At 40.2% G+C, this 20,693-nt stretch overlaps 1 protein-coding gene across 4 annotated transcripts in view; it reads right to left on the reverse strand.

Annotated features, from left to right (window-relative positions):
- Positions 1-20,693, reverse strand: part of DPYD (dihydropyrimidine dehydrogenase) — a 680,031-nt gene that overhangs the window by 15,805 nt on the left and 643,533 nt on the right. For all 4 annotated transcript variants that reach the window (XM_075936591.1, XM_075936588.1, XM_075936587.1 and 1 more), the window contains one exon: positions 3,147-3,290. In XM_075936591.1, coding sequence (XP_075792706.1) covers positions 3,147-3,290 — 144 coding nt within the window. The remainder of the gene's footprint in view (positions 1-3,146; positions 3,291-20,693) is intronic.

The following is a 20,693-nucleotide window of genomic DNA, read 5'->3' on the forward strand; positions in this document are numbered from 1 at the left end:
ATGCTCTCCCACAGTGCCTTGCAATTGAAGGTGACACTAGGCACTGTGGAATGCATAACCACGTTGCTTTGCTCTTTCTGTCGATGGGAGAGCTAACAATGTGGCTATATATTGACAGAGTGTGGCAGTGTATTCATGATTTGGTGACTTTCTTATTGGCAACTTTTAAATGTTGACAGTACTTTTGTCACCAAAACTTTCCAGTGAACACACAGCCTTACATGCTCACATTGACTTAACCTACTTGGAAGTTGGACATCCACACTCTGCACCAGTTAAAGTAGTTAAGTGATCCTTAAAGGTAACCCTACGTCAAGTTCATTAAATTATTCAAGCCCAAAAGTAACAAAACTTAGCTTATTGGTCTACAGCAGAACACTTTGTTCTGAGATGATGGCATCCTCCATGAGAGGGCAGAGGAACTCTCCTTTTGGGTGACTTTCATTCAGTCTCAATGATGGATGTTCAGAATGAACTTGATAAGTGTTCTGTGCAAAATCCCGTGGCCAGACTTTTTATTTGTTATTGCTAACAATTCTGAATTCCTTCCTTTGGGGGAGCAAGTTGCCTACCAAGCAGAAGCATGAGGTAGATAGGCTGATGTGCAACATATCACCTTTGCTTGCTAGTATTTTCATTAATTTTGGCCTTGTTTGAAACATTCCCTTTTGGAGGATGGTCACTGAAAAGGTTGTGGTGAGTCATCTTTGGTGATACACATGTTCTGTTTTCTTAGATTTTCAATGCCTGGATTTAGGTATGGCAAATGCAATAAACTATTTTCTTTAGTTGATTTCTCTGTGGAAATGCAAAAAATTATCTAAAGTCTTTAAAAACAGAACTTTTCTTTTTTTGGTATACATTTTCCTGTCCCTTGCAGTAAGGCTCGTCCCTACTAATCTTCTGCAATTTCTTTTTTCTTTTGTACCCAGGGGTTGGGTCTGATAAATTACTGAGCCTAACATGTTCCCTGAGCTTTTGTTCTTCTCTTTCTACTTCTACATCCCTGCAGAACATACATGGAGCTGGGGCTCCCAGATGGATTTGTGAGGCCTGTTGGGACCCAGATGTAACACATCACATCACAAGATGTTTATTGTGAACAATCAAAAAATACATATGTGAGTACTTAGAAAAAATTAACACTGTTAGGGCTGTCAAGTTTAAACATATTTTTAAAAGGAGGACAGTGTCTAAATCTTGGCATCAGTGGGTGTTTTATTTGATCAAGGGGTTTAATTTAGGCCTTTTCTGCAGTACAATCTTTCAACCTATTTCCTGGTCTGACCATTACCTTCTATTTTTTATTGATAATTACTAGTTTGTCTTTCTATTCTTCCTCAGGCTTTTTCTTCACACATCCAAACATTTTCCTCTTTGTTCTTTTCCCTGTCTCTTTTTAGGTCTGTCTTTTGACACCTTTCTCTCCTACTAAAGTTTTCTTTACCCCATTTGGTTTATTTACTTCTGGCGAGTTTTAGGTTTATCTGAAGTAGACACTGTCTCATTGAAAATGCAGCTGGCTTTTTTTTTCATTGCATCAGTACTTTCCCAACAAATAAAATAAAACCTTTGAAGGTCAAACAGTCTTTGAAAATGTTCAGTCTTTTTTTTTTTAAGTTCTCTCTATTCATATATATAAAGGAAAGATCAGCCCTTTAGAATAACAACTGATTGCACTATCAATAAGATGTACACACACACACACACACAAAAGAAACAAACAAAAAAAGAAGTGGAGGTCAATAGATCTGTTCAAGCTGTTTGATACAAGCTGCAGAAGCACCCAAAATTATCCTTGTTTTGTCCTCTAGTTGTGCTGGCAAACTAAATATTATCTATATTTGCAAACTTTCTGGAAAAGCTTTTCCCTCTCTCTGCATAGTTTTACATTTTTTTCAAACCATTTTCTGTGATGTATTTCAAATTAACACTTCATTTGTTGTGATAGGTCAAATACACAATATCACATGATGCAAGTCACATAGTATTTCTCCTTTATCCTTGATTGACTACAATTATTTCATGTGATCAGAAGTTTAGCAGAAGACTCAGGTGGGAGACTGCACTGAATTGAACTTTTTTCTTTTTAGCCCTTGGGTTTGTCTGAGTGCAATATAAAAATGGCCTTGGAACACTTACCTTCTATAAATTCCCTACTGGAATCATTAGCTACTGTGTTGTTATTATGGTGGGGAAGGAGGAATGGGTCTCAGGTGATGATGATGATGGTGATCACTCGTTGAGGAGTATGATCATCTTCCATGGGAAGTGTGTACCCTCAGCTGGCTGATAAGGCTGATACTTGGACCACAAGTTCTATTACAGTGAGGACAGATATTTCCAGGTGCAGCAGGAGGCTGTTGACCATGACTAGAAGCCAGTTCCGGGTGAGTGTCTCCCAAGTGTCAACGTCAATGTTGCACTTCTTTAAGCTATGCGTTAGCCAGTTATATAATGTTTCCGTTGTTCTCCTACGTTACAGAATCCTTCTTTCAGCTGAGAAAACAGGACCTGTTTTGGGAGGCAATGATCTGGTCTGGTCTCAGGTATATGGGAATGAACATTAGGCTGTGATGTAGGAGACATGAGAGTTGAGACTTTATTCTGACTCTGTTACTGAGTCACTGTGTGACTTAGGAGAAATCATATAGGCAATAATTTTCAAGTTTGAGGTATCCAATTTGAAAACCTTTGTCCAGATTTTTCTACATGTGGAACTGTTTCTACTGAAAACAGTGAAGAAATGTGAGCACTTAGCACCTCTAAAAATTGAGATCTAAGTGTCTCAAGCTGATCAATCAAAAATGGATATGTCCAGAATGAATGGAGATTTTTAAACATTTTTACCTTAAATTTATTATTCAAAATACCATCTTTTCCCCACATGCACCTTTATTGTTCTGATGCACAAATGCCTTTTGAATGTGACAAATGTCATTAGCAAGAAGAGCTAATTTTTTCCTAACTCTGTTAAAAAGCTGAAAGAACCTGAATATAAAATTGGTTGCCTTTTTGTTGACACACTATTTCACGTTGTATAGCAAACTTAGAAACACAATAACCAATTCAACAGCTAATAATAATTGTTACATCAGTAGTGTGGGGGTTGATGACTATTAAATATATTTATTTAATTTTGTTACCTTGACTGCTGGAATGGGCTTCTTGGGAATAAAATGCTTTTTCTCAGGAAGTACAACAGTTGTGGTTTGTTGCTTCAGTTTAATCTTGTTCTCAGCCATTATCTTTTTACGCTGCTCAAGGTAAGGTCCAAAACTAGGCAGTTTCTAAATTGAAAACCAGAAAATATGCTATTTAGCAAGTATATAAAAACATAAATGAATATCAACAAAGGGTCAAATCCCAAGGCCCTGCTGAGTGTTGATTCATTTCTTATTCAAGAAGGCTCCCACTGAAGTGACTAAGAAATGAATAAAACCGAGACATAACTTCAAGATCTGACCACAAAACAATAACAGAGTTTGAATGTTAAAATCATAATACACAGTAACAAAAAATAGCTGCATTGCAGACAGCATTCAACAAACCCCATTACTCCCATGGAGTGATTGCACCATACATATACAAATATTATTCACTGTATATAAATAATTCTAACTCACCTTTATTGTAGCACTGCATGGACAGATATGCATGATATATGATATAATCATAAAAGTAAGTAAAGATCAGCTTAAGAAACTCTGCCACTGTTCAGTGCTACACCCACTATGATACCCTATTACACCAACTATAGTTTTAAAGCTACATGCATATGTCCACAGTCTTTATAAAGACCACACAGATATGATGCTTAGAAGTTATCTGGACTTGTTGGAATAATGTTAGCAAGTGTCAGGTAAGCACTAAAACATTTTAATTTTATCACAGGTAGTTCCATAATTCTATCTCTATTCACAGTCTGCACTCTCTTTTAGATTCTTTAAAATCTGGGCTTGATTACACAAATACTTTTTGTGGAAGGAATAACAGAATACTAAAGTATTCTGTCTCAGCCAACAAGCTAGAATGCTTAAAATGAGAGCTGTGATCACCCGATTTGGCGGAGGCAAAGGTAAATATAGAGGTGGGGCCTTGTCAGGGATGAACTATGTGGATTGAATCTAGTCCAGCCAGAATTTGCCCAACCTGGTCTAGATGGTACAGATTTGAAAAACTACTGCTTTCTAAGTCATCATGGGCTATTAAATTGCTGTGAATTAAAATGACTGAAACCCTGGTTCCTGCTTGAAAAACAGAGTGAGCCCTGGGAAATTTTTTTTTATTGAGATCATTTAAATTGAGTGAATAAACTAAGCTCAGAGTCTAGTCTAATGCAATCATATTACAGTAATTAGTACTTAGTAGCAGAGGATAGATATCCCGGATTATCGTTAGCATTAATTCATTGTAATAATTTCAGCCTGCAAGCGTGTCCAAAAGGAAACAATGTCAAAAAAATTTAGAAAATTTAGTTTCAAGAAGGAATTTAAGGCAGTGGTTTTGACCTCTATAAATGACGTAGTACCTATGTAAGTAATAGGCTGCCTCTCCCCTGCATAGTATAGATGCAATGGCAGTGCTGCAGTTAAAACCTCCAAGAGAAGGGGATTGATGAGAAGGGCAGGGCTCTTGATTCTTCCTTTGTATATTTAGGGAATTAATTTTGCTGAATTTCATGGCATGTTGTAAGTCTAATATATTTTGTCAGGTTTTTACTGAAGAGACAGGCTCAGGGATGGTTATTTGTTGCTCTGCTGATGGACAGTTGCTAAAATTGGATAATCTTTGAGGATGATGAGCAAATCTTTTGTGTTGGGAATCCGTGTCTTTTACTTTTGCATATATTTAATATTTGACAAGGTTAAACATGGGCCTAGGTGAATACATTTTAAAATATGAATTATAAATATGCAAAATATATATTTTGAGGAAAAGCAGAAAGTCCATCATTTGTGTTCTGAATTAAGGGTGCAAATTAGAGAAGTGTGAATTATTGAGGCAATAAGCCTTTCTTTATCAAAGAAATACACAAAAATCAATTTTGATATGGAAAGTTTCAAATGTTACAACTTACATAGTTTCTGGGCAGAATGAAATGGGTCTAACTTCATTCGTATCATGAGGCTGTTTCTGCTGACGTGTTAAATATTAAAAGGAAAAAATGATCACTTCTCTTTAGGCCCTGTGGTAACTCACAAATAGACAAACCAAATTTTATCAAGCATGATTTATGATTGATTTTTTTTCACTCAGCCAGGGACAATTTCCATTTGAAAAGATTATTTTTGCTATTATTCTCTGAGAGTAAAATTATTTGTTTCCACAGAAACCTTTTTAACTATAAATAACACCTGACTCTGTAGCTCAGGAATTCTGGAAGGAGTTTATAGAGGGAAAAACAATTAGATGTCCCATGGCACCTTTAAGATTAAGATCTAACAAATTAATTTGGGCTGGAACCCACTTGATCAGATACATGAAGTGGAAACTTCAGTTTGGCAAGTATATATATACACATGTAAAAATGAGCGTGCTGTATTATTATGTTGATACCAGTGCTTACGATGTCAATTCAATCAGCCTGGATGTGGTCCATTCCCAATAATTGATGAGAAAGTACGAATACCAAAAAAGGTGTGAGTGCCAAAAGAGGTGTGAATACCAAAAGTTTTTAAGGTGCCATAGGACTTCTTCTTGTCTTTGCTGAAACAGACTAATACGGCTAATCCTCTGAAGTTTATAGAGGGTTTTTATTACAAATACTCTATAGACCAAGGGTGGATAATAAGCCAGGCGCTGCTGCTTTATTTACCTGTGAGCCTGCAGGTATAGCCGCTAGCCGTTCCTGTTGGCCACAGATTACCGTTCCTGGCCGCAGATCACCCCTGCTGGACAGAGCAATATGGATTGGGACACCACTTCCTGCAGCTCTCATTGGCTGGGAACAGTGATCCGTAGCCAACAGGAGTGTAAGTGCCTATATCTGTGGATACACATGACAGCAGCCTGCCAGGGGCTAACCCTGGCAAACTGCATCCAGCCCACAGTGGCCACTTATTGCTCACCATTGGTATATAAAGTGAGGAAGTTGATAAGACTGCTGATCTTTCTGTGCTTTGATTTCAGACAGCTTAGCTTGGAATGCTATGTGAAGCACTTTACATTTTTTTAAAATTGTACTGGATCATTAGATATGTTAAAAATAGCTGTTGAATTAACTACTGGAAAGCTGGATATCTGAGATAGTGGTTTCACTAAAAGCTTTCACATCATGTAGAGGGGGAATTTTAGAAAGCACACACTGTGTTTAGGAACACATCTCACTGAAAACACAGTCACTTGGTTTTGTACTCCTAAGTCCATTGGGTGCTTTTGAAATTCTCCCAATATGTTCTAAATGTATGTCCTGAGATATTATTTACCTTTCCAAGGTTACAACATCACTAAACTCCCTACAGATCAGGAATTTTTTATATTAATACCTGCCTATCAAAAAAGATTGTGTGTGAATATATGAATTGTCTCATGGATGTGCAATCAGTTACAACATCTTGTTACCTCTGTAGTTATTTATTTCTACTTATAGGGGATATCAACAGCAGGGGAGACAAAAAGAGGACAGTAGAAAGTGTTCTAAGTCTTAGTTCATTATTGTCATACAGTAAGATTGTAGCTGCCACCCAAAACAAAGTGCTGTATCGTGCTATATATTAAAGAATGGAAAAAACTTGCTAAAGACTTCCCAAAACTGCATTGTAACTGATGAACTGTACAAATCTCTAGCAGCATTGTGATTTTTGTTTCAGTTGTTTCTCTAGGGATTCATCATTGATGAATTTGTTCTCACCAGAGAAGCTAAATCCTGCTCATTTAAAGATAACCGTATCTCCCACTAAAACTGTCTCTACCCAGATATAAAAAACATTACACTGCCAATAGAGAACTGACAACATAATGAATCAACAATGAAACCTTAAGCCAGTAAAGCTTTAAGGTGAATAAGTTTGTTTTTATTATAATATATTCATGGCTCAATCTAAAGGTAATCGAGCATATTATGAACTAGAAAAAGTGCCTTTTCCCTAATAGTAAAAGGCAGCCAGTAGCTTACATTTCAAATGGCCATAATGTTGATGGGAGAAGCAGCAAGTAGCGTAAATGAAAGGAGGCCCCATGATTTAGTGGACAGCACACTGGACTGAGAATGTCAGAAGATCCAGATTTTATTCCCAGCTGTGGCAATGACCCACTGCATAATATTGGGCAAGTCATTTAACCTCTTTGTGATTCTGTTATGTCTTGTATGTTTAAATGTTAAGCTCATAAAGGCAGGGTCTCACTTGCACAGTGCATGCACAGTGCCTGGTACAAGTGGGCCCTGAGTTCACTTGGGACCTCTAGGTACCACTGTGATACAAATAAAAATAATCACACTTTAAACAATTGTGCTGGATCAGGTATGTTTGTATCCTACTCATATTTTCTTAACATAAAAAGAACACTGGGAATAATTATTTTCATAAATAGGAATCTAATAGGGGACATTAGAGGAAAGACCTCACATTTATATAAGCAGTCTGTAAAGAACACTTATATCTGGTGATCTGGGGGGAGAAGACTTAGGCAGGCAGGCAAGCACAGATCTTTACAAAACCTTTTTCCACCATGACTGATGACATTTTCCATGTCAGACATAACTTCATTTATCCAATTTCCATTATATTTGAGTCTTGCTCTTAGATATGCAGACATATAGTCATTTGTTTTGTAAATTCACTATGTGCACTTAAATTTGAAATGATTTTACATGATACCCAGTGATGTATCTGGAAGCAGAATTGAAGTCAAATTGTCTTATTTAGTACACTTTATATTTTTCCACGTGTACACATTATTCATGCATATAGAAAAACTGGTGAGAGAGTGCATGATTACCATAGAAAAAAAGGCATGACATCTGTTGAAAGTGCCAGAATAGCAGAAACAGTACATGTGGTTTTAAAGAGAAAAATATATGCCAGAGGTAGTGACCGCTATAGCAACATGACCCCTTACTTCGCAATTACATAGCTATGCAAATGGCTAAATAAATCTTCTCTCTGCAAAGTTACCACATAAATTACAGGTAGTGTTCTATAAATCAATCAAAATGTTTTCTCAGGTTCTTAAGTGTTTGTCCTTGCCCATTTGCTTTTCTGCCTGCCTATTGCATTGTTGAATGCTTTCCCTCACTGACTCCTCTGCAACTGATCCCATTTGAAAGGGAAACAGAGAAGGGAATTTTTGCTTCCTCCATGACAGCTGCAAGGAAAACACAAATTGCCAGCCCACCTGGCCACCTTCTTATAGACAGGAGTTGAACTGATCTTGACTGCACTGATCTGATCTGATCTGATCTGAGGGTGTGTCTACACTGCAGGGTTTTGTCGACAAAACTGTACCTGTGTCTACACTGCCACTGAGTTCTGTTGACATAACGTCAACAGAACACAGCAGTTTTGCTGACGGCTGTAAACATCATTCTACGAGGAATAAGGCCTTTTGTTGACAGAATTCTGTCAACAGAAGGAGTTATTGCATCTACACTGTCCTTTGCATCTACACTATCATGTCGACAAAGCGGCTTGCTTTGTCGACAGAACTGGATGTAGTCTAGATGCTCTTTGTTGACAGAAGCTTTGTCAACAGTACCTATCGATAAAACTTCTGTCGACAAAAGCCTGTAGTTTAGATGTACCCTGTGACTCTTAGCAGGTTTGCAACTATACTGGCTTTGGGAGCTTAGGGAGAGAAGAAGCTGGGGGAGAGAAGGCCAAGGGAAGGCCAATTGGAGCTATGGAGACTCTAGGGCAGCTTTGGGGAGAGGACCAGGAGTTATGAAAGGTGATAGGCAAATAAGCTTAGAGCAATAGGGCAGGCACCCATAGGGTACAATTAAAATTTCACTGAGGGTATGTCTACGCTACAAAGTTAATTCGAACTAACGGATGTTAGTTTGAATTAACTTTGATAGGCGCTACACTAGCGCTCCGCTAGTTCGAATTTAAATCGAAACAGCGGAGCGCTTAGTTCGAACTAGGAAAACCTCATTTTACGAGGATTAAGCCTACTTCGAACTAGCTAGTTCGAATTAAGCGGTGTGTAGCCCCTTAATTCGAACTAGTGGGAAGCTAGCCCTCCCCAGGTTTCCCTGGTGGCCACTCTGGCCAACACCAGGGAAACTTGTCTGCCCCCCTCCCAGCCACGGACCTCTTAAAGGGCCAGGGGTTGGCTACGGTGCCCGTGCCAGGTGCAAGCCTGCCAGCACCCAGCCAACAGACCCTGCACCTGGCACAGATTGAGCCACTCACCCGATGCCCCCCAGCCCTCCCCCTCTTCCCGGGACCAGGCTGGCGGCTCCCGGGACCTTGCCTGGGACCGCAAGAGGCGGGCACCCGCCTGGGCTAGTGCAGACATTGTGGACCTAGGCACAGGAAAGTGGCCGGCTAGGGCAGGAGAGCTGCCAGCCTGGCCACCCAGGAGCAGGTGTGCAAGAGAATCAAGGGGGTCCACTGAGACCCCTGACCCTGAGCCCTGAGCTTACAATGGCCGTCCTGGGTCAGACCGAAGGTCCATCTAGCCCAGTAGCCTGTCTGCCAACAGCGGCCAACCCTAGGGACCCTGGAGGGGATGGACCAAAGACAGTGACCAAGCCATTTGTCTCATGCCATCCCTCTCCAGCCTTCCACAAACCTTGGGCAGGGACACGACTCCTACCCCCTGGCTAATAGCACTCCATGGACCCAACCTCCATGACTTGATCTCACTTTTCTTTAAACTCTGTTCTAGTTGTAGCCTTCACAGCCTCCTGCAGCAAGGAGTTCCACAGGTTGACTCTTTGCTTTGTGAAGAACAACTTTCTCTTACTAGTTTGAAGCCTGCTACCCATTCCTTTCCTTTGGTGTCCTCTAGTCCTTCTTTATGGGAACTAATGAAGAACTTTACTGTATGCACCCTCTCCACCCAACTCCTGCTTTTAGAGACCTCTATCCTGTCCCCCCTCCATCTCCTCTTTTCTAAGCTGAAAAGTCCCAGTCTCTTTAGCCTCTCTTCATATGGGACCTGTTCCCAACCCCTGATCATTTTAGTTGCCCTCCCCTCTCCCAGCCTCTCTCTTCCCCTCTCCCACCTCCTTTTCCAAGTCTCCCCCAGTTTTGTTCAATAAGGACAGATTCCATTTTGGAAGACACGTTATCTTTATTTTGTACATCAAGAAGAGGGGCTAGGGAAGGGTAAGTGGAAGGAGGTGAGGGAGGAATGGGGCACGAGCCCCCGATGGGGAGGACTGGGCTGGCTCTGCGGGCTTCTGGGGGTGGAAGCTCTCCTGCAGCCCCCCGATTGCCCCCTCTCCCCAGATGGCAGCCTGCAGCAAGTGCAGCAGGTCTGATGGCCGAGTGCTGTGATGTGCCCAGTGTGGGTAGTCCAGGCAATCCAAGCCAGGACTGCTTTGCAAGCAGGGCACCCCTGAGAACTGTCTGTCCGGGGTGGGGGTCAGGACCCTTTTAGCACAGCCCTCGGCTAGCCTGAGACAGTATCTCCCTGCTCTAAGTCCTCCTCTGATGCCCTGCCGGCACTGCTTCCGGCCATCCTTAACCCCGCTTCAGGGTCCACTTAATGTGGACATGCTAGTTCGAATTAGCAAAACGCTAATTCGAACTAGTTTTTTAGTCTGGATCCGTTAGTTCGAATTAGCTTAGTTCGAATTAACTAATTCAAACTAAGTTAGTTCCAATTAACGTTGTAGTGTAGACGTACCCTTAGTTAGGCAGCTGCCCCCACCAGGCAATTTATTAAAATGTAAAGCAGTTTTGTGTGGGTCATAGCACAAAGTCTTTAAGACTCTCTGCCTCCCACTTGATCATGTGGAAAACTTTGTTTGCTAGCTGTACAATTTTTCTCAGTGAACTTGTTTTCAGTTTTTTTGTTTCCTCCAACTGCTTGTGAAACCCTCCCAGATTGTTTTCTTCAAGACAATGGGCATTTAAGATGGCTGCATATAGTGCCATCCCTAGTGGAGAGCAGAGCCCAGGACAAATCAGCCTGTGTGGGCTTCCAATGGGGAAGGGGTGTTCAGTCACCTCCAGGGGTGCTGGGGTGGGGGGGGGGGAGGAAGTACACTAGTGGTGGGGCATGGGGCTCCAGCTGCTCGGCAGTCATACTGGATCAAAGCAAAGGTCCATTTAGTCCAGTATCCTGTCTTCTGACAATAGCCAATGCCAGATGCCCCAGAGGGACTGAACAAAACATGTTATCCACCCCCTTCATCCATTCCAAGCCTTTGACAAACAGAGACTAGGGACACCATTCCTATCCCATCCTGGCTAATAGCCATTGTTGGACCTATCCTCCATGAATTTATCTAGCTCTTTTTTGAACCCTGTTACAACCCTGGCCTTCACAACATCATCAGGCAAGACATTCCACAGGTTGACTGTGTTGCATGAAGAAATATTTTGTTTTGTTTATTTTTAAATCTGCTACTTTGGTGACCCCTAGTTCTTATGTTCTGGGAACAAGTAAATAACATTTCCATACCAGCCATGATTTATAGACCTCTATCATATTCCCCCCCCCCCCCCCCCCCCACCATTTCCAGACTCTCATATCTTTCAAAAACATTTACCCTTCATAGTAAATTTTTTCCTGGCTTGATGTGTGCTCCTGAAGAGGAGTTCACCTGCACCCCACTCCCCAGAAAAAAAAGTGAGAGAAGTGGTTCCATTATTTCCAAGGAGGAAGAACATGAAAACAGACTCATCTCTCAGTAAAAAAAACAGCCTTGTGATGTTTTGGTAAAAAGATGTTAAGCCAAAAGAGCTATGGGTAGAAAGTTGCAATTTGTCACAGGAAGGGCTGTCATTGAGACAGTGTCTTTGAGAGTTCTAGTGAGAAGCTTTGGTGGGTCTGAGTTCTAAGCCTTTGAAAATAGCATATTGTGCATACACTGAATATTCTGCACAGACTTTTCTTCCTAGGCTCATAAAGTGCACAACAAATGAATATCAAATATTGATGACAATCGAGGAAATGAAACTGATTAATATTAATTCTAATTCTTTTGGACTACATTCTGCTAAAAGCTGCAGCCCTTTTGCGTCATGCTGGAAGTGGAAAAGGGCCATCAACTGGCTGAATTACTCTAGCTGGGGACTCCCAGGCTACGTCTTGACTGCAAGCTTCTTTTGAAAGAGGCTTCTTTGAAAGATACTTTCAAAAAAGAATGTCTAGACTACAACCAGTACTTTCGAAAAAGCAAGCCACTTTTTTGGAAGAGAGCACCCAGACAGTCTGGATGCTCTCTTTTGAAAAAGCAGTATTTGCATTACATAGCACCTTTTTTCAAAAGAGCACTTTCAAAAAAAGGCATTCTTCCTCATAAAACGAGGTTTTTCCATGGTCGAAAAAACTGCCGTGTTCTTTCGATTTACTTTCAAAAGAACACGGCAGCAGTCTAGATGCAGGGAAAGTTTTTTTCATAAAAAGGCTACTTTTTTTGAACTCCCCCCTGTAATCTAGACACACACCCACTGTATTCTGGTGTTGTCCACCTGGCATAAGAGTTTGTGTAGGGTCAGCATAGCCAGCTCCTACAACCCTCCTCTAGCCTCAACTCAACAGAGAAAATGTGAGGCATGGCAGGAACATGCTGCTCTTCAGCAATTTCCAACTGACAGATGGATCCTTGAAGCAACAATCAGGTGCTATAGACTATATCCCCAAAGCTGTTTTAAGTAATGTCCAGGCCAAAGACAGTGCAGTGCCACACATAGCTCCTTTGTAACACCTAACCCCTACAATACAAAGCAGTATTGGGCACAGCAGAAAATGTGTCCCTTAGAATTCAGCAGTTCACACATTCTTCTTCCTCTGTTTTTCTGAGCTGAATCTTCATTTAGCCTACTCTCCTCAAGGAAGAAGAAATTACTTTCAAAATAAAAGACAGAAGAAACGGCATTTTTATAATTCTTTAAAAAACAATACATTCTGCCTTTTTATAATTTTATTATTGAAGTTTTAGCTTTGTACCTTTGTTTTACCTGCTTAGTCTCCATTCTTTTCCAAATACTATACAACTGGTCTTCAAATGTTTGGTTCTTATAAACTCCATTCTCTCAACTCTGTGTGGACACCACTTTATGGCTGTGTCTACATTGGAGCGATCTTCCGCAAAAGCAACTGCTTTTGCGCAAAAACTTGCTGCCTGTCTACCCTGGCCATGAGTTCTTGCACAATTACACTGACGTTCTAATGTATGAAATCAGTGCTTCTTGTGCAAGAACTCTGATGCTCCCACTCAGGAATAAGCCCTCTTGTCAGGGTGGTCAAATATTGGAATAAATTGCCAAGGGAGGTGGTGGAATCTCCCTATCTGGAGATATTTAAGAACAGGTTAGATAGACATCTGTCAGGGATGGTGTAGACGGAGCTTGGTCCTGCCTTGAGGGCGGGGGGCTGGACTCGATGACCTCTAGAGGTCCCTTCCAGTCCTATGATTCTGTGATATGATTCTATGAACTGTTCTTGTGCAAGAGGCCGGTGTAGACAGGCAACAGGAATTTCTTGCGCAAGAAAGCTCTGTGGTTAAAATGGCCATCTTGAGCAAGAGAGCGTCTCCACTGGCATGGATGCTCTTGCGCAAAAGCACATCTCTTGAGCAAAAGCACATGCCAGTGTAGACACTCTCTTCTGGAAGAGTTTTTGCACAAGAACCTGCCAGTGTAGATGTAGCCTATCTCTTCTCTAAACTATTCTGCCTGTTCTCCAAACCATGTTCTCCAAGCACGTGAGCTCACCTCCGTGTGCCATAATTCTGAGACCTGGACACGGGGCTAAATGATACATTAGTATGTATTTTAGGAAACTGCATTACCATGACATCATGATGATGTACATAGCACCATTTTTTTGCATGGGTGTTAACTGCTATTTTAAATAACTGCATACAATTATTCTCTTTCACTCCATTTTTCAATCACTGCCAGCATTTTCTCCATGAGTTAGACATCATTAGCAAGTCATACCCACTGTTGTGACTCAACTGTTTGGTTTTTATGCAATCTTATATTGAGAAAAGTGAAAGATTCCAGGATTCCCGGTTGCCATTGTGGAGCAAAATTTTTATGTTCCACAGCATAAAGTTTCTCTAGCATGAAATATTCAATAGACAAAAAATGAGTTAACATAGCAAACTTTTGTGCTTACAATTAAAAGCTTAATAACATGGATTCAAAAGTGTTGCCTTCAAGGGGCGTGTGATGGGGAGGGCGGGGGGAACGGAAGGCAGAGGAGAAGAAGATAAAGATTTGAACACATTACTGTGCTACTTCATGAACATCTGGCAGTCTGTCATTTAATAGACAACAACATCTTCTCTAAACAGAAGAGACAAGAATTCATCAGGGATTCCTGTAGTACAGTATGTGCTTAACTTAAGTACCTGCTTTTTGTGATTTCCATAGATTATCATATTCATGACACTGTGGAGTGAAAGCATTCTTCTCACTCTTTACCCAGAACATGAAAAAGAAATTAAAATATTGGCAGGCACTTTCTCTAGTTTGTTGGACATGTAAGAAAAGGACTTTCCACCCATTTATGCTAATGAAATTCTGTCAGCTAAGCAGCATTGTAACAAAGATGACAGCAGACTGTCTATTAATAAATACCTGATGGGCTAGCAAACACAACTGTATTCAAGTGGTTTCTTTCAATAAACATAGATCAATTGTGTCTTAAAATTGGGAAAGCTTTATGTAAATACTACTTTCTCATTTATTTTCATAAAAAAGTCCATTAGCCTAGTATTCAATTTTTTTTGCATTAATACATGCACACACAGTTTATGTATTGGTGATACATATGTGGTAAATGCACTGCCAAATTTAAAAAGCAGTAATTACTTAACACTTTTCACTGCCCTATCTGCCACACTGGCCATTAATCTTGTTGTTCAGATACCACAGTGATGGGCACACTTATAAAACCAAGCACTGTCATTGCTTTAATCTTCCATTTCTGAGGCAAATTTACTAAGTAGATGGTAGTTTACTAATTCCAGCAGCATCTAATATCTATGAGTGTCCTGGGCCTTTTCCAAACAGCCATCAGACCAATTACAGTATGGAAGTGGTAATTAGAATAAAAAATCTCTTTATATTTATTAACAAAAGACACACATCCATGCTGATACTAACAGATTTATTTGGAGCACTGTCAGTTATGACATTTCCTTATCCGTGTCTATGCCCACACTAACTAGGATCCAGTAGATTTGGTTAGCTGATAGGAGTTTTAGTTTCCCCTGGAGAGTAATGATGAGAACATATTAACATTTTACCATTGAGATTCTAGAAGCCTTGATTCTTGCGCCAACTTTATTTAATGTGTTCACCAATGACCTACTGAACAACATCTCTGGGCAATTCTGACACGTCAATGATAGTTGCAATCTAGCTCTGCAATCTGACTTGAATCCAGGGGGACATTATTATGTGTCACACAATTGGATCAGATCAGAAAACAACCCTACCCTCTTGGGTTCAGGTTGGGTTGCCTCTGGTAACCTTTTCTTGTCCTTGAGGTTGATGCAGCAGGCTGACCCCGAATCATTCCCAAAGGTCTGCACATGGGCAGGGGCAGGAGGCCATCCACATGTACAATCTGACTGTGGCTGCATAAAGTGGAGGAACATTGACTTGAAGAATCCATACAGAAGTTAATACAATTTCAGTCTCTTAACTTTTCCATGGAAGTTCCAGGAAAAATCTTGTCAGTACAGTTCTGCCAGAATCGTTTTATCAAGGAAGCAAGAAGACTGAAGCACTGAAGAGAACCTGGCAAACCTCATGGAATCCACAGATTTGGCTTTGACTACATTAGGCAAAGACTCCATTGTTGATAGGAGTATTAAGAAGAGTTACTCTTTTGCTGAACATGGTATAAATACAAACGTAGGTAGGGACAGATAGATAAGACTTGTATGTGGTCGAATACATCATTTCAACTATAAAGAACAATGAAGTGCAAACTCCATATAGCATCATTTTCCCCTCCCTGAATGTATGTGTCTTAATTTAATTTAATTATTGCATAGATCTGGCCCTGATTATTATGGATCTGATGATACTTTAAACAGCAAACCACCTCAGTATATCTAGACTTAAACTCCACTTTTTTCCTGGTATATTATATAACTAACTAAGGGTACATCTACACTGCACGCTTATTTTGAAATAAACTATTCTGGAATAAGTATTCCAAAATAGCTTATTACGAAATAGCACGTCTACACTGCAGCCCTACTGTAGATGTGCCATCTCGATTTAGAGCCCCAGGAGGCATTAGGGAGGAATAACTTAGAATGGCCCTGGTAAGGGGCATTTCAAAATAGCAGCAATGGAGCATCTACATACACTTTATTTCAAAATAGCTATTGCGGAATAGGCACTATTCCTAGTAGAATGAGGTTTACAGATTTCGGAATAAGCCGTCCATTATTTCGAAATTATTTTGAAATAACGGAATGGCTGTGTAGATGCTTGCATTGTTATTTCAAAACAACGCTAGTTATCTCGAAATAACAGTGCAGTATAGACACACCCTAACTCTCTCTCTCTCTAATCTTACAATATATGTTAAAAATATGCATCTGTCTGTCCATCTGTGAATCCATTTGTTCAAGAAATCCTCATAAATAGTAAAAGCGGGACCACCAAATTTGGTATGCAGCTTCCTCTTATCATAACTTAAAGTAAGGTCAGGGTTTGTTTGTACCAGGACCATGGGATGTACCTGCAGTTTGTTTGTGTGTCTGCTTGTCTGTGTATCTGTCAGTCTCCAGCTAGCGGACATGCACTCCTCTCCTGACGGTGCCCACTGCATCTGGAGCAGCCATGGACAGATGCTTCTCACCTGTCCCCAAGATGCTGCAGTGAGAGAGGGAGGGCTGGGGTTGTCCTCTCTCCCCAAGGCAGCCTGCATACAGAACCCTGCATCCCCAGTCCCACCCCAGAGCAATGATTTAAATGAAGAAAAATAAAACTTATTTGAGTTAAGGATCCAAGTAACACCAGGTAAATCTTCTAGTGTGTATACACCTCCCCCTCCCTTTCCCCCCATGGACTATTTAAATGCAAACCATTGCTAATAATTCCTAAGTAAACCTTCTTCCACTTCAGAATCATTGTAATCCATCTCTTATGCTGGATAAACTGCTGTACTTATCCTGCTTACTGCACAGGCTATAATGCTTCTCCTTATTCATCTCTCATACACAGTAATCCTTGTACCTCTACTTTACCGATTTCTAATTTAAATGTAAAATATTCACTGCAGACAAGAGTCCTAATGTAAACAACAACTCTTGTGCTTAAGACTGAGCCACCCAGCATTGCTTTTAAAGTCTTTAAAGTACAATCTGATTATTTTAATAATCAGTTGATTATTTGACCTCATCTACATTTTATGCTAACCATCATGAGGAAATGAGCCCTAAGAATGACATGAAGCAGTGAATCCTATAGTCCCTATAGAGTCAGAAATCCCACTGAAGTCAGTGGGAGCAGAAATGAGAGAAGACGGTGAACAGATTTCTATGATTTTTGTTGTTATTGGTTCATGTGGGCAATTTTATGCCCCTCAACAATTGATTTCCTGGGAAAACTGACATAATTGGCTATTTTGATAGTTCATATAAAATACAAATGGTTAACGCAATAGCTTGGGTTCTGCAATTTTTTTGCTAGTAAAATATCCTTATTTGAACAAAAATGACCAATTTTTGAGGAAAAAAAAGAACTGTTCAGTGAAATAAGCCTATTTTCAAGTTCATTATAAATTTTGAAAAAACCTCAGATTTTGAAGTTTTGCCTTTCATTAAACATTTATTTCATACATCCCTGTGTGGTAGTTTACTTGAAGAAAGTATTGGGTCAGGAAAGCAGGATTTGTCCTTCTGGGTTTTTTTTATTATTATTATTTATAATGCAAGAGCACCCTGGATCTGCAGTCCTGGACCAAAAGCCCCATACAATAATCACTCTACACTCTTAGAACAAAAAGGATGGCTATTCCTTCATTCTGTTGCACAGATTAAAGCTGAGACTTTCTTCACAGCTGATGAGTGCGTCACAGGATACCAGCAGTAATGCTTCTGACATCTTCAATTTTGTCTAAATAAAAGTTATTGGAATAAAGGCTGCACTGACATATACCCTATTCAGATATAATGAAGTCATTGAGCCTGATTCTGATCACAATTATATCCTCTTTATCCTTGTCTAAAATAGTTGAGTTCAGTAAAATATCCATGATTTACACCAAGAGGAGAATTAGGCTCATTTACTTCACTGGGGTTGCACACAATGCTTGTCATTGCAAAGTCTGGCAATTATCTTCAGACTATTTTACTGTATTCTGGAATGCAATAAAATGTTCTGATATAAGATATCATATTATGTGTGCCAGTCTAGGTCTTGTGCATCATTCTACACTTTTTCTTTAAAAAGTATGTTATGTTGCTGTCACATAACAGAGTGTTATGCCCACTTCAGCAATTTATGGAGAAAGAGGCAGCTTACTCCAACACTGGACAGTGAACAGTGTTTTATAATAAACAGTGGACAGTGTTTTATTGAGGAATTCACACTTCAAAATGTGGATGAACATGAACTAACCCAGTGGTCAGTTAGGACAAACTGTTTAGTATAATTGTTTTGCATTATTAATTACAAATATCAGAAAAATACTTTGTAATTGTCAAAATTGCGTCTAAATAGATCCATTTTAAAATAGCATATATCAGAAACAAACCTAATGCAACATTTTACTTTCTTTTTTAAAGTACTTTAGAATACTATATGTGCAATTTCAGCTAAATGTTGAGATTTATTCATTGTTAAACATTCATTTTTGTTTAGTGTATAGGGGGAAAGGGTCATTGATTTAACAGATTTATTCATATAAGACTCCTCTAATAAATTCTGCATGAGAGTCAAATGCATTGGTGCACAGCACATTAATTTTGTTAACAGATAAATTATTGCCTTTTCATTTTAAAATGGAGTGTAGTTTATTTCTACATTAGTAGTTATTGCAACACCAAGTACATGCTTTGTATGTTTATTGTGAATAAACCAGACATTCAGTTTTATTCACAATGAAATTTAGGTTATGTTTCAGCCTTTTATTATAAATCCCTAGTTTTTGATGGATTACAAATTTGCAAAGAAGAAGAGGGGTCGCCAATTCCAAGATACAGTTTATAGAGCCGCTTTGTCTGAAATGGAACTTTTACTACTTGCACACAGTGGGTCACTATCTAGGTCTGTGACACTATGGCAGGGGTGGACACTAATTTTTGAAAGGAGGCCACTCACTCCCAAGTTTTTGGTAAGTGGTCAAGGGCCACACTTTTCTATGGAGGGGTTGAAGGGTCTGGGATGAAGGTTAGGTACAGACGGTAGGGGGACTGTGGTACAGGAGAGAGTGCAGTGTCTGAGAGGGAGTTTGGGTGAAAGAGGGGATTGTGACCTGGAGCAGGGGATATGGGTGCAAGATAGTATTCTGGACTGGGGGAGGGATGTAGGAGCAGGTACAGGGTTTGAAAAGGAGTTGTGATCTGGGGAGGGGAAGAGGAGGCTGCAAAAGATTTGGGTGGTGACCTGGAGCAAGGGATTGGGGTGCAGGACCCAGGAGGGGGTATATGTGCAGGAGAGGATTGGGTGGGAGGGAGTTGGGTGCGGGAGAGGTTGGGTACCAGAGGCGGGCTCTGGCTCGGAGTTGCTTACCTAAGCAGTTCCCAGCCAGCAGCACTCTCAAGCAGACTTGCCTGCCTACAAGCAACCCCTGTCTGGCTTCTCAATGTGTCTCCCTGCTTGAAACCGGCCAATGGGATCTGAGAAATTGTGCTGCACTGTGATTTGGTTTGGGGAGAGGGGCACTGCACAAAGCCCCCCTCCTTCCTCCCACAGTACAGAGAGCCACAGGGAGGAGTTCGCTGCTTTGAGTAGCACTGCTCCATGTCTCGGGGGCAGGAGGGCTGAATTAAAAGGCTTGGTGAGATGGATTTGGCCCGTGGGCTATATCTTGCCCATAAATGTGAGTCATGAAAGCCATTTACCATTAAAGTGCTTATATATAAACCCAAGAAGTCTAAATAATACGATGAGTGAACTAGAGTGCTTCATATTGAATGAGGACACTGATATAATAAGCATCATAGAAACTTTTTGGAATGAGGATAATCAATATGACACAGTAATACTATGGTACAAAACATAGTGGAAGGACAGAACAGGTCATGTTGGTGGGGGAGTGGCAATATATGTGAAAGAAAGCATAAATAAGGACAAATTATTTACTTTCTCCCATACCACAATAACTAGGGGCCACAAAATGAAATTAAAAGGTAGCAGTTTTTTTTAAAAAAAGGGAAGTATTTCTTTCCACAATACGCAGTCAGCCTGCGCAATTCCTTGCCGGAGGATGTTGTGAAGACCAGGACTTTAACAAGGTTAAAAAAAAAGCTAGATGAATTTATGGAGGAAAGATCCATCAACTATTATTAGGGTATGTTTACACTGTAGTTTTATTTCCGGAAAAACAGCTGTTTTCTGAAAAAACTTTACTTGCGTCCACACTGCAATCGC

The sequence above is a fragment of the Pelodiscus sinensis genome, chromosome 9 (assembly GCF_049634645.1).
Source record: "Pelodiscus sinensis isolate JC-2024 chromosome 9, ASM4963464v1, whole genome shotgun sequence".
Lineage (NCBI taxonomy): Eukaryota > Metazoa > Chordata > Testudines > Trionychidae > Pelodiscus > Pelodiscus sinensis.